The 13,913-nt window shown below is 37.4% G+C and overlaps 1 protein-coding gene across 1 annotated transcript; it reads right to left on the reverse strand.

The window, feature by feature from the left end:
* Positions 1-1,698: 1,698 nt before the first annotated feature.
* Positions 1,699-2,277, reverse strand: LOC129753235 (uncharacterized). The gene has a single exon (XM_055749033.1). The coding sequence runs from the start codon at positions 2,275-2,277 to the stop codon at positions 1,699-1,701; it is 579 nt and encodes a 192-aa protein (XP_055605008.1).
* Between the last annotated feature and the right edge of the window lie 11,636 nt (positions 2,278-13,913).

Here is a 13,913-nt window from a genome sequence, read left to right on the forward strand (position 1 = left end):
GTTTTTTTCGCATGCCGCTAGTGTGCTACACTAAGAAGCATAACTCGAATGTTATAAAACAAACAATAAAACTATGTTGAACAAAATTATTCACAACACTTTAAATTAGGGTTGCCATCCGTCCCGCAAAAGCGGGACATGTCCCGCTTTTTTGTTGAATGTCCCGCCGTCCCGCTTTTTCCTCAAAATTTCCCGCAATTTGAATTCATGGGTTCAACACAGAAAATCTTTCCTACAAGAAATACGTATTTTCCCTCAGAATAAGCAGCATTTTTAACTCTAATGGCAAAACCCCGTATAAATAGAAGTCATGTAAGGAAAAACTGAGCGAAATTATTCCGCGTGAAAAAACCTTAGTGTACTTTCTCTTAACAACTTTGGCTGATGGTGAAACACGTAAAAGTTTTGCTATAGAATTAAGCTTTTTCAAAGAGTTTCTGAAATGTCCCGCTTTTTTCGGCTATGCCCCGCTTTTTTCATCAAATGTCCCGCTTTTTCCAGAAAGTATCTGGTTAGCCTACTTTAAATAGGTACTTCAAAGAAACAACATTTGTCAAATTTGGTACAGTGGTATGTAAGTTATAGTATGCCGAATTTTGACATTTCTAGAGTTTGTTTTGATTAGGTCGCATGAGCCATTCAATGACTTTCGAGAAAATCGGTGTGGAAGTTTTAAAACAGCTTTTAAATTCCCATTTAAAAAATAACAGTCGGAATTGTTCGGAAATTCGTTCTCCTATGCAAAAAATAGACGACAAATATGTTTGAACATGTGATACGGGCATTAGTAAGTTCTTACTGGTTTAAATGTACTTACGTCCTATTGCATTGATTATCTTGCTCATACGTCGTTGCGCAAATCATCAAGTTTTTATCATAAAAATTGTTTGAACATGATCGTAACTTCGATATTCTGTTCCGTTCCGTTCCGTATGTTGCATGAAATGAATTCCAAAACAATTCGAACTCATATTATAAAAGAAAGTCTGTTAAAATTTTCTTGAATTGCTGTTGTCCGGGACTGTCCATCGGGAATGTTTCAATTGGACTGTACAATTCTTGTTGATACTCTCATGACACGGGCCTTCATTTCGTTAACCGATCAACGAGTGCGGAAACATTTAATGCTGGATACATCTGTTGTAGGATAAAAATGTAATGCATGTATCAACGAATCAAAAATAACACTAATTCTACTTACCCAGCAATCATTTCAAGTCAGCTGTTCTATTTAAATACCTTAAGTCACACTCACAAACAATGCTCTTCTAAACTATTAATATTTTCCATCATTTTCACTAATTTCATAAGCATTTACTGCGAAGATGCCAAAGGACCTATGAACTGCACTTGCCGAAATGTTTTCAACGTCCTTTTGCATCACGGCAATCCAGTGCTGCGCAAAACGTCGTTAAAACCAAATTACACTCGAAAATGAGAAAGTCAACATACGTCTTAAATTCAAATCATGTTTTTGAAGTGTTATGACCGAGTCAGTAGAACAGTTTCCGGATGGAAGTAAAGATATCCGAAGGTTTACAAGACGATTTACTACTTTATTTTAAACTAACAAACGGAGTGAAAATATAAACGTGGCTTTCTTGTTTGTTGTTGCAAAAGGAGTGATGAAGATGGCCGTGCTGCCAAATCGGTAGATATGACAGCTCTCCCGCCGCTCAAAATAGTTGCTCCTCGGCGCTAGAGATCCAGTCGCTGTGGTGGTTTGATAGTCCTCACCGAACGTCGCAATCCTTCGCCCGCTGAAGCACCTGCAGGAAACACCAGTCGCTTGGACTCAGTATGTTCACCCGGATCGGTCACTGGTTCAGCTGCAGAACTACTAAATTGTCCAGGATGAGCAACGTTATTATCAAGATCAGGAATGTCAGAAAGGTCATTTTTACTAGCATGGGTTGTTATTGCGACATTATCATCAACATTTTCACCGCGATCAAAAAATTCGTTCGTTGAAGAGCTCTGTACCCCTGAACCAACGCTGCGTAACTGATCTATGTGACGTTTCCATTGACGACCGTCGTCCAACTCAACTAAGTAATGTAGCTTTCCTAAACGTTGCATAATTCTTCCGAATTCCCACTTGTTCGCGTTAACGTATTCCCTAGCTGAAACACGCGAATTTACCTGAAGTTCTCTGATTTTCCTTTGAATCTCATTCCCCTTTGGATCGTCTGAGGGTATCATGAGATCTAAACGCGAGCGAATCTGCCTTCCAAAGACTAGCATAGACGGAGATTTTCCTGTCGCAGGATGTATCATCTTTCGATAAGAGAGTAGTATCGAACACAACTCAGCATGGACTTCTGAACGATTGCAATTTAAAGCTTTCAACTTATTCTTCATTGTTTGTACGAATCGCTCTGCTTGACCGTTCGTAGCAGGGTGATAAGGCGCGGTAAATTTATGAATGACTCCATTCAACTTTAAAAATTTCCCGAACTCTGCAGAGGTAAACTGTGTACCGTTATCCGTAACGAACACCGACGGAATTCCGTATGTAGCAAAAAATTCCCTGCAAACGCGAATAGTGGTATCAGTGGTCATATTATTTACTAAAGCTTAGTTCTTTTAGAAATGGGACACTTTCATTTGCTAATAGCTCGTTAACTAGTTATTGGATATTAAAAATTTTGACAGCATTTTGTTGCCTGTAAAAAGTACTATTCGACCTATTTTTTTCAAAATTTAAAATTTACGCGTTTTTGAGATATGTACGATGTAAGAGAAAAAGAAAAAAATAATTTTGCACAGTTTCCTTTAAAGTTCGTCATTATCAAATTGATAGCTGACAAAACCGTTGATTATTCAAAGAATTACTGAGTTTTTGTGGTGGATAAGTATGCAAACACTGTCAATAATGTCCACAAAGTTCAAATCAAGCATTGTAGTGAAGAAAATGATCGGCAACAACGGTTAAGGATCATCAGGGAAGTCAAGTCTCATACCAGCATTTTTAATTTTCAATAAACGAAAAACTAAGGGTAGACCGCTGAAATATCCAAAACAATTTTCTCCGATAAGCTGAAAGTGTTGCCTAGTGATGACTCATAGAAATCCAACCTCAAACAACCATTTTTTGATAGTTCCAAAGCTCTTAAGCTGTAAAACCGGTACCGAAAAAAAAACGTTCAAAAATGTGGTCAAAAATAATCAAATTTGTTCATTTCGAAACAACTGTATCCACTTAAATGCTTCCAGTTTCCAGTTTCCAGAGAAGTATTGGACCAAAAATTATCAGAAATTGAAGAAGGAGGGTGAAGCCACCTAAAATATAGATTTTACGAAGTATAAGTTGGAGAAACTGATCAATACCATGACTGAAAAAAGTGTGCGCCGGCCAATGGGAGATACCAAGAATAAAGTAGAAATTTCTTTAACAAAAAACGGTAAATATTTTTTTTCAAATTTTTTCATGAAATATCATAACATTACCTTCATTTTCTTCATAGAAAGTATTTGGTTCAAAAGAATGGTTTTTGAGATACAGGCATTCGTAACTGTCCCATTTCTAAAAGAACTAAGCTTTACGCGAACATCGGGCCACTTTGAATAAGCATCTATCAAAATAAGGAAATACTGTCCAAGAAACGGACCAGCATAATCTGCGTGTACTCTTTGGAACGGTTCCGATGGAGTCTCCCAACAATGGAAAGATATTTTAGGGGGATTAGCCTTAGTCGCCTGACACGAGCTGCAATCATTGACAAGACGTTCGATGTCTTTGTCAATCCCTTCCCACCAGCAGTAGGATCTTGCGAGAGATTTCATTCGCGAAACACCGAAATGGCTTGAATGGAGCTCATCTATTACCTTCGAACGTAAAGAAGGTGGAATGTAAACGCGTATTCCCCTCATAAGGCAATCTTTCTGTAATGTACACAGTAAATTTTTGACTCAATTTCCAGCAAAAAAAATTGCTGGAAACGTTCAGCAATGCAAATTTTTGCTGGAAACCAGCAATCGGTTTTCTAATTGCTGGATTTTTCAGCATTCGGTTGTGTTCTTGTCATTTTTGCTGAAAAACCAGCAATCGGTTTTCAAATTGCTGGACTTTCCAGCAATTGATCTAGTTTGCTGGAAAATCAGCAATCGAGTTGTCAAATTGGAATCTGTTTGTTTATTTTAATTAAACGATCGTTCAACAGCTCAGGTCATTCTGGTCGACGAAATCTGTTTGTTTTCGTACGCTGAAGCAAGGTGAGACTCTATTTTACGAAATTTGGTTAGATTAATATAATTATTTTTTTTTCTCTATATTCTAGCAACCAAACATCAAGTCAAGGGGTGAGTTTATATTGGACAGGGAGATATTCCATGAAAGATACTTATCATATCTTTTTTTTCAGGTGGCGGACGAACAACACTTTGGCATAAAACTGCCACCCCTGAACCAGCGTTGGAATAAAAAAAAATCATGTACTTGAAATTAAATAAATCCCTTATTAAAAAATTGAAAAAAAATATTGATTTTATTGCTTATTATATACACAGCCAGCATTAAATATTTAATTTTAAATTGAAATATAAATTTGGTACTAAATATAGCCGGTTGTTTTGAAAGAAATGCTGGTTTCCAGCAATCTGGATTGCTGATTTTCCAGCAATTTGAATTGCTGGAAACCAGCATTAACGTTTGCTGTTTTTTCCAGCAATTAAAATTGCTGGAAATTTTGCTGAAAAGTCAGCGAGACAAAAACCAGCAAAATTTTGCTGGTTTACAGCAAAAAATAATTTGCTGTGTAAATTCTTCTTGTCCGATTCCGAAACGAAACTTAGGTTCGACAACTCTTCCAGCTTTTAAACCGTTAAGCAATATTTTAACACTACTATCCGAAAGTGTAGCGGTTCCTAACTCATCAACAGTCAAGGGTAACGTTTGGATCATATTTACTTCTACCGCGTCTGGTTTTCGATTTCATTATCAGGATTTGTCATACTAACCGGCAAACGAGATAAAGCATCCGCGTTACAATGATCCGAAGAACGACGGTGACGAATATTGTAATCGAACGACTGTAAGAATGCAGCATAATGCTGCATGCGCATGGCAGACATTGGCCCTTATTCTGCGCCTCGAGTGACGTGACGATAGTAGAGTCACCCAAGTCACTCTATTCCAGCAGTCGGTTTAGGTGAGGAACGTCACTTCGGATGAACTTTGTGAGTTCTTACCCTATTCTCGTAGTCACCGTGGGTGAGAATCGTCGCATTCGGGTGACGATTTTAGGTGACAATTGTCGGTACCTTTTCAGGTGGTGACGAGATAGAAATTTAATCGAGAATTTATGTAAATCACAATGTAAGGCTCTAAATGGTTAATTATACTAATGAATGATAGTTTTGGAAATAAAATTAAGCAAATTTATTAGCAAATATGATTTTTAAATATATTGAAACTTTTTCATTGCTATCTCAAATATGTAATTTGGATTGGAATACTGAATGGAAAGTATGATCTTCTAATGAAATCCAAAATTCAGATTTAATTGAAGTTTGTTTTTCGAACCGTCAAAACGATGAAATAACGAAAACTTTGGAATTCAAATATTACAATACTTTTAATTTTATTTTCACTTTTTAATAATATGCTATGCAAAGAAACCGGATTTAGGTTTATGTAACCGAAATTTGTCGTTTGAATCTGATGCTGCTGCTGCTGTTTCGTTGGTTTCGATAAATGCTCGGCATTCCATGATCTCCTATCTGGCAGGCGATAACAACTTCCGGCATGCCACGGGGGTAACTTCAGTTGAGGAAAATATATATACCGGCAGCATTCGCCATTACTGAAAACGAAAAAAAAAACTTAACTTCTCTTGGATGATCGAACAGTTTCAGGTACAAAACACAAATTATTTTACATACCTGATAAACCTTTGGAAATGTTTAACAAACACCGCCTTTTTGTGCGCTGGGTTTTTGGAGCAGCAGCCGTCGGCATCTGATTTTTTTTCCCCGGCAATATGACCCAGATCCGAACTTAGCTTTGATGAACGAAATTTGCACTTACGTCGCACAAATCGTCCGTTTTTCTTCCTCAAGCAGCTTGCTGTAACCGTACCATCCGAGGATGGCCATTTTCGAACCGAAATTCTAACCCGAAATCCTAAAAACTTACTTCGGAAAATCCGAAGCGAGAGCAAAATCCAAACAACACCAGCAAAATTCTACCATTTTGACAGATGTGTTCATTCGGTCACTCACCTAGAGTGAACCTCTGTCACTTTACCCACAACGACTCCGGGAATAAGGTGACAAATCTCACGGTGACTCGAGGTGAGGTGACAATCGTCACCTCATGCGCGGCGCAGAATAAGGGCCATTGTTGGTAAACCCTTATTCTCTGAAAATATCTGACTAACCGGTTTATTGTCTGTGATAAGGGTAAATTTCCGACCGAAAACGTATTGATAAAACTTACGAATGCCAAATATAATAGCATACGCCTCCTTGTCCACTTGAGAGTATCGCTGTTGTGTTTGCGTAAGTGTTTGTGACGCGTATTGCAGTGGTCGCTCAGTCCCATCAGGAAACTGATGACTGAGAACCGCACCGACCCCGTATGGCGATGCATCAGTAGCTAAAACTAGCGGTAATGAAGGATCGTAGTGTACAAGAAATCTATCCGATTGCATTTCTTTTTTCACGAGATTAAACGATTTATCGCACTCCTTCGACCATACGAATGGAACATCATTTTTCAAAAGATTATTTAAAGGAAACAAAACCGTACTCAAATTAGGAAAGAATCTGCCATAGTATCCCACTAGGCCTACGAAACTACGAATTTGGTCTTTGTCCTTAGGAATTGGCATATTTTGTATAGCCTCTACCTTTTTACGCAATTTATGCACTCCGTGCTTATCCACCATATAACCGCAATATTCAATCCTATCTGAAAAGAAATCGCACTTGTCACGATTGACACGCATACCATGCTTTTCAATACGCTGAAGAACTTCTCCCAATCTAAGTAGATGTGTTTTGTCATCAGGACCACTGACGCGAACATCATCAATAAACACGGTCACCCCCGGAATTCCTTGCAATATTTGCTCCATTAATCTTTGGAATACAGCAGGCGCGGAGGCCACACCGTACATTAAACGCGTTGGGCGAAATAAACCCCTATGAGTAGAAAGAGTAAGAAGTTCCCGATCCTCGGGGCGAACCTCCAACTGCAAGTATACTTGTGATAAATCTAACTTAGAAAACTTTTCTCCTCCGGCTACAGAAGCAAACAGTTCTTCTACTGTTGGTAACGGATGGTCGTCGACCAATAAGCAAGGATTAATTGTGATTTTATAATCACCGCAAAGTCTAACTCTACCACCTGTTTTGAGTACAGGTACAACAGGTGTTGCCCACTCGGAACGCTCAACTTTCTCCCAAATCCCATCTGCTACTAGCCTATCAATTTCTCGATCAATTGCATCACGTACCGCGAACGCAACCGGACGCGCCTTCATGTAGACTGCACGCGAATCAGGACGAATGTTAAGCGACGCTTGAACTCCGACTATTTTCCCGATACCGTCCTGGAACACACCTTGGTGCTTTTCGAGTAAGTTTTTCAATGCCGTAAGAGATGGCTGTTTGAAACTAGAAGCATAGGATCAGGCTTCCCAAAAGTACTGCATTGCGATGACAGTTTTTTCTTCGCCGAACAAACTGTCTCGGTTTCCTTTAACCGCTCGGTTCGCTGCTGTACAGTCGGTATCGAATCAAAAAGCTTCGGCATCATCACACACGTTCGGGAACGAAGACTGTATCTGAACAATCGGCTCAAAGCTTGCGCTGCCGAAAATGTTGTGCTTAAAGCTGTAGCGTACCGAATCGACAGTTCGGTTTTTATTCCTTCATGCCTCCTGTTTCTAAAATAATTTCATTTTAACTGTCGGCTGTAGGGCGTGACAGTTTCAGGCATGACTGTCACGGATGACTGTCATGCTTATACCGTACCCATGCCCGGTCGTATGCTGCTGCTCGCTTCGAATAGATCGAACGAACCATCTATTCGAACTGAGTAGCCGCATACGACTAGGCGTAACGCAATGTGTGGTGCCGGTGAAGGTTAGGCGAAAATCGTTATTGTCTTAACCAATCGTACAATTTACTACTTTAACTTTTTTTCTAAGAATCATAGCCTTAGAAATATTAAACTCGCGGGAAACGTGGGTTTAAATAGAACCTATTTTTGTGCGATTTGAAAAGAGACTTGATCGTTATCATTTTTCTCTAAAATTTGTATAAGTATTCAAAAAAAAAAATTAGGTAGGTTATCATTTAAGGGTGAAAATCTCAAAGTGAAATCCTAATTTGAACTTAAATCTGTATTGAATCTCAATCTGAAATTTAAATCTAAACCTGATACCTAAAATAAGAAATCTGAAAGCAGAATTTGAATCTGAATCTGAATATAAAATCCTACTCCGAAATCTGAATCTGAATCCTGGACATAAAATTTGAACCTGGGATCTCGATGTGAAATCTGAATCTGAAATCTCAATCTTAAATATGAATCTGAAACATGCGCGGTCCTATGGAAAGCCCCACCCCCGTCAAACACGTGGGCCAGAGATTTCTGACGCTTTCAAAATTATGTTTTTTCGGAAAATAGGTTCATTTCCAGTTTTTCATGATTTTGAATTCCACTTAGCTGTAGTTTTTGACCATTGCTTGTCAAATAATCGCAATTAGTATGGATTGTTAAATTAACATGATTTGAAATATTCTGCGCAAAAAGAAATTAAATTAATGGTTGGTTTTGGTTTTATGCTGAATTTAATAAACCACGTCTTAAGGCGGAATTGGATTTTAAAGGATAAAAGAAATTAAATTTTTGATCTTTCCATAAAGTTCCAATTGAAAACATACATGTACACTGTTGTTTTTCAATTATTTTTCCAATAATATACGTAACGTATCAAATTGTGGGATTCAATTGTTTTTTTCTTTTTTAAGATAACCTTTTAAAAATTTCTATTCTAAATTTCTTGATACACTTCTATCAGGTATCAGGTCAGATAACAAGCTGGTGTAAATTTCAGATTGTCAGAATTTTATCTTCATATTTATTATTTTTTTTTTTTTTGGTTGGATGGAAGTATTAACTTTCGAGAATATATGCTGAACGAACAAAACAATTTATGTAAATCGATTGAATTTATAAAAGTTTAACACTAGAGATGAAACCAACGCAATACATGGATTATTTTTATTATTTTTTCACATAACAGAGAGGTAAATTTTAGTGTGGATGCTAGTATGTAATGGTAATTTATTTTATTTGCTTATGAACACTACATTCCTTAATATCAAAAATTGTATTCAATATTCGTCGATATAACTATTATGCTTCTCCATAAGGTTTCATTTTGAATTCTTTAAAAGTCAAGTCGAGGATACGTTTCGATCTACATAAGATTTCGATCAAGAATAAGCAGTTAAATTTTTGAATCACACCAGTAATTTATGCCCACGAAACAAATAGCTCACATTTTTTGGAACATGGTACAGACATTTTTCAATAATTGCTCAAATTTATCTATTAAGAACATGGTACAGTCTTTTTTCAATAATTGCTCAAATATATGTAATGAATTTCTATCCTATGTTAGCTTGAATCTCATAACAAGTGTATAATGTACTTTCATTTATTTATTCAAAATAAGATATTTCTTACTGAGCTCATAAGGCGATGATTTTTTGACTCCTTGGTATGAAAAAGACGAAAATCAACTTTTGATTAAAATTTTCTCGCAGGGAAAATTATAGAATCGCAGATTGAAGTTTTATCAAAATATATAGTAATAAATTCATGTAGGAAATGGGTTCAAAAAGAAATAATTTCTTGATAAGAAATTTGAAACTATTCCTGAATCTGAAATCAGAATCTGAAATAAGAATCTGAAATCTAAAATCTGAAATCGGAATCTGAATTCTGCATCTAAGATTTTAATCTAAAATCTCAATTTGAAATCTGAATCTGAAATCTAAATCTGAATCTGAAATCTGAATCTGAAATCTGAATCTGAAATCTGAATCTGAAATCTGAATCTGAAATCTGAATCTGAAATCTGAATCTGAAATCTGAATCTGAAATCTGAATCTGAAATCTGAATCTGAAATCTGAATCTGAAATCTGAATCTGAAATCTGAATCTGAAATCTGAATCTGAAATCTGAATCTGAAATCTGAATCTGAAATCTGAATCTGAAATCTGAATCTGAAATCTGAATCTGAAATCTGAATCTGAAATCTGAATCTGAAATCTGAATCTGAAATCTGAATCTGAAATCTGAATCTGAAATCTGAATCTGAAATCTGAATCTGAAATCTGAATCTGAAATCTGAATCTGAAATCTGAATCTGAAATCTGAATCTGAAATCTGAATCTGAAATCTGAATCTGAAATCTGAATCTGAAATCTGAATCTGAAATCTGAATCTGAAATCTGAATCTGAAATCTGAATCTGAAATCTGAATCTGAAATCTGAATCTGAAATCTGAATCTGAAATCTGAATCTGAAATCTGAATCTGAAATCTGAATCTGAAATCTGAATCTGAAATCTGAATCTGAAATCTGAATCTGAAATCTGAATCTGAAATCTGAATCTGAAATCTGAATCTGAAATCTGAATCTGAAATCTGAATCTGAAATCTGAATCTGAAATCTGAATCTGAAATCTGAATCTGAAATCTGAATCTGAAATCTGAATCTGAAATCTGAATCTGAAATCTGAATCTGAAATCTGAATCTGAAATCTGAATCTGAAATCTGAATCTGAAATCTGAATCTGAAATCTGAATCTGAAATCTGAATCTGAAATCTGAATCTGAAATCTGAATCTGAAATCTGAATCTGAATCTGAAATCTGAATCTGAAATCTGAATCTGAAATCTGAATCTGAAATCTGAATCTGAAATCTGAATCTGAAATCTGAATCTGAAATCTGAATCTGAAATCTGAATCTGAAATCTGAATCTGAAATCTGAATCTGAAATCTGAATCTGAAATCTGAATCTGAAATCTGAATCTGAAATCTGAATCTGAAATCTGAATCTGAAATCTGAATCTGAAATCTGAATCTGAAATCTGAATCTGAAATCTGAATCTGAAATCTGAATCTGAAATCTGAATCTGAAATCTGAATCTGAAATCTGAATCTGAAATCTGAATCTGAAATCTGAATCTGAAATCTGAATCTGAAATCTGAATCTGAAATCTGAATCTGAAATCTGAATCTGAAATCTGAATCTGAAATCTGAATCTGAAATCTGAATCTGAAATCTGAATCTGAAATCTGAATCTGAAATCTGAATCTGAAATCTGAATCTGAAATCTGAATCTGAAATCTGAATCTGAAATCTGAATCTGAAATCTGAATCTGAAATCTGAATCTGAAATCTGAATCTGAAATCTGAATCTGAAATCTGAATCTGAAATCTGAATCTGAAATCTGAATCTGAAATCTGAATCTGAAATCTGAATCTGAAATCTGAATCTGAAATCTGAATCTGAAATCTGAATCTGAAATCTGAATCTGAAATCTGAATCTGAAATCTGAATCTGAAATCTGAATCTGAAATCTGAATCTGAAATCTGAATCTGAAATCTGAATCTGAAATCTGAATCTGAAATCTGAATCTGAAATCTGAATCTGAAGTCTGAATCTGAAATCTGAATCAGAAATCTGATTCGGAAATCCGAGACTCGAATATGATCCCTAAATCAGAATCTGAAATCTCAATCTGAAATCTGAGTCTGAAATCTGAATTTGAATTTGAATTTGAAATTTAATGCCTTAACCTGAATCTGAAATCCAAATTTGAATCTAAAATCTGAAATCTTGACCTGAAATAGGAATCAGAAATCTGAATTTGTATCTGAAATCTGAAATCTCATATTTCAATCTGAAATCTTGAACTTAATGCTCTTAAACGAAACCCAATTTCAGGTTGGAAAACAACACGCATCAATGCGCGTCGACCAACTAATAACGTAAGGATAGCCAGCCGCAGTAGCTAGCTTACGCTCAAGCAGAAGGAAAGCTCATACGTTCGTTAATTCGAAATTAACTCAGTCCGAGCGTGGATGACTATCCGAAACGAATCTCGGCTACAGTCGGACGAAATAAGCAATACTGTCATGAAAAATTCAACGCATTGAAAACTGTTACGAAGATATTCCCAAAACTGTCACGGAGCTTAAAAAGCTTTCATACCCACGAAAAAACTTTCGCATGAAGAGAAACAAGCCATCGTTGTACATCGTACGACCGCTCCTTTTAAAACTGTCGGGGAAGAAATATTCGGAAAGCTTTCATCGGGGTGTATGCGCGACGTTCGCAAGAATACTGTCGTTCGGCAGTACTATTCGGAAGCCTGCATAGGATACAGAATGTAAATTGGACTTGCAAATGCTGTTTAAATCTAGATTCAATTTAAGAATCCAATCACGGCCCATTAGTGGATGTCGATTTGATTTTGCAACATGGAGGGGTAGTGTGAGCTCATCACCGTTCGAAAAAGTATTTACAACAATTTTTCCTAAAATATTAATATCGGAATCGCAATAACTCACCAATTTAGTATCCGTCGGTTGTAGCGTCACGTCCTTGAAATAACATCTCTTATCCCGGGCACTAATCAAAGAAACAGGTGAACCAGTGTCCAACTCGAATGTCAACTTCCTCCCGTTGACCAGCAGATCCAGCAGAAACTTATCAGCGAAACCCAGAGTACTTCGCAGGTGGAGAATATCTTTAACCAACACAGTTTCTTCGATGTGGTGTGCATCCGTCTTGGTTCTACTGGAACTTTGCTTCGATGATTGACACACCTTGGCCTAGTGTCCCTTCTTGCCGCAAGCTCTGCATTTGGTGGACAGATATTTGCAAGTGTTGGCGAAATGATCCGAATCGCCACAACGGTAGCATTTGGCACCTCCTTCTAGGCTGGCTGACGGTTTGTCCTTGGATGTTGTTGGGGAAACCGGCTGGCGAGGAACATTTGACTTTTTAAATTTCCTCTTCCCGTGCTCGATTTGTTGGACAGCAGAAGTTGGAACCAAACCCTTCATCTCGTTGGTTCCCCGTTGGGACATTTCCATGCCAAAAGCAATGTCTTTAGCTTTGGCAAGCGTAAGGTCACGGACTTCCAGAAGACGTGACTGGATTACCCGGTTGGACAACCCGAAAACGAACTGGTTGCGAAGAGCAGTATCCAGATGATCCCCAAAGTTGCAAGTTTGGGCCAGCTTCTCGAGGTCCGTCAGGAAGTCACTAAGTGATTCCTGGTCGTGCTGATTCCGACGGCTGAACTTGAAATTTTCCAGAATTTCCAATGGTTCCGGATTGAAATGGCGTTTCAGCAGGTCTCCAATCTGCTTGTAGCTTTTCGTTTCGGCAGCTTCGGTTTTGAGCTTGCTACAAAGGATGTCGTAGGTAGCAGCTCCCATGTAATGCAGCAAATAGTCGCGCCGGTCGTTGTCTTGCACCTTGAAAATCCGGAAAGAAATCTCAAGCCGCTCCAACCATCGATCGAATTTGGATGTTGCGGCATTGAACGGCTCGAATGTAAAGCTTGCCGGCACCGCAGCAGCAGAAGATGTACCGGCAGTAGGGGGACCCATGACGAAAGTTTGAGGTTAGCTTTATTAATCTCGGAGAAGGTTCCGGTAAGCTGCAGGTTTTCGTCCGTCCTCGTCGCCAAACTGTTATGACCGAGTCAGTAGAACAGTTTCCGGATGGAAGTAAAGATATCCGAAGGTTTACAAGACGATTTACTACTTTATTTTAAACTAACAAACGGAGTGAAAATATAAACGTGGCTTTCTTGTTTGTTGTTGCAAAAGGAGTGATGAAGATGGCCGTGCTGCCAAATCGGTAGA

The sequence above is a fragment of the Uranotaenia lowii genome, chromosome 3, assembly GCF_029784155.1.
Source record: "Uranotaenia lowii strain MFRU-FL chromosome 3, ASM2978415v1, whole genome shotgun sequence".
In the NCBI taxonomy this organism is placed as follows: Eukaryota; Metazoa; Arthropoda; class Insecta; order Diptera; family Culicidae; genus Uranotaenia; species Uranotaenia lowii.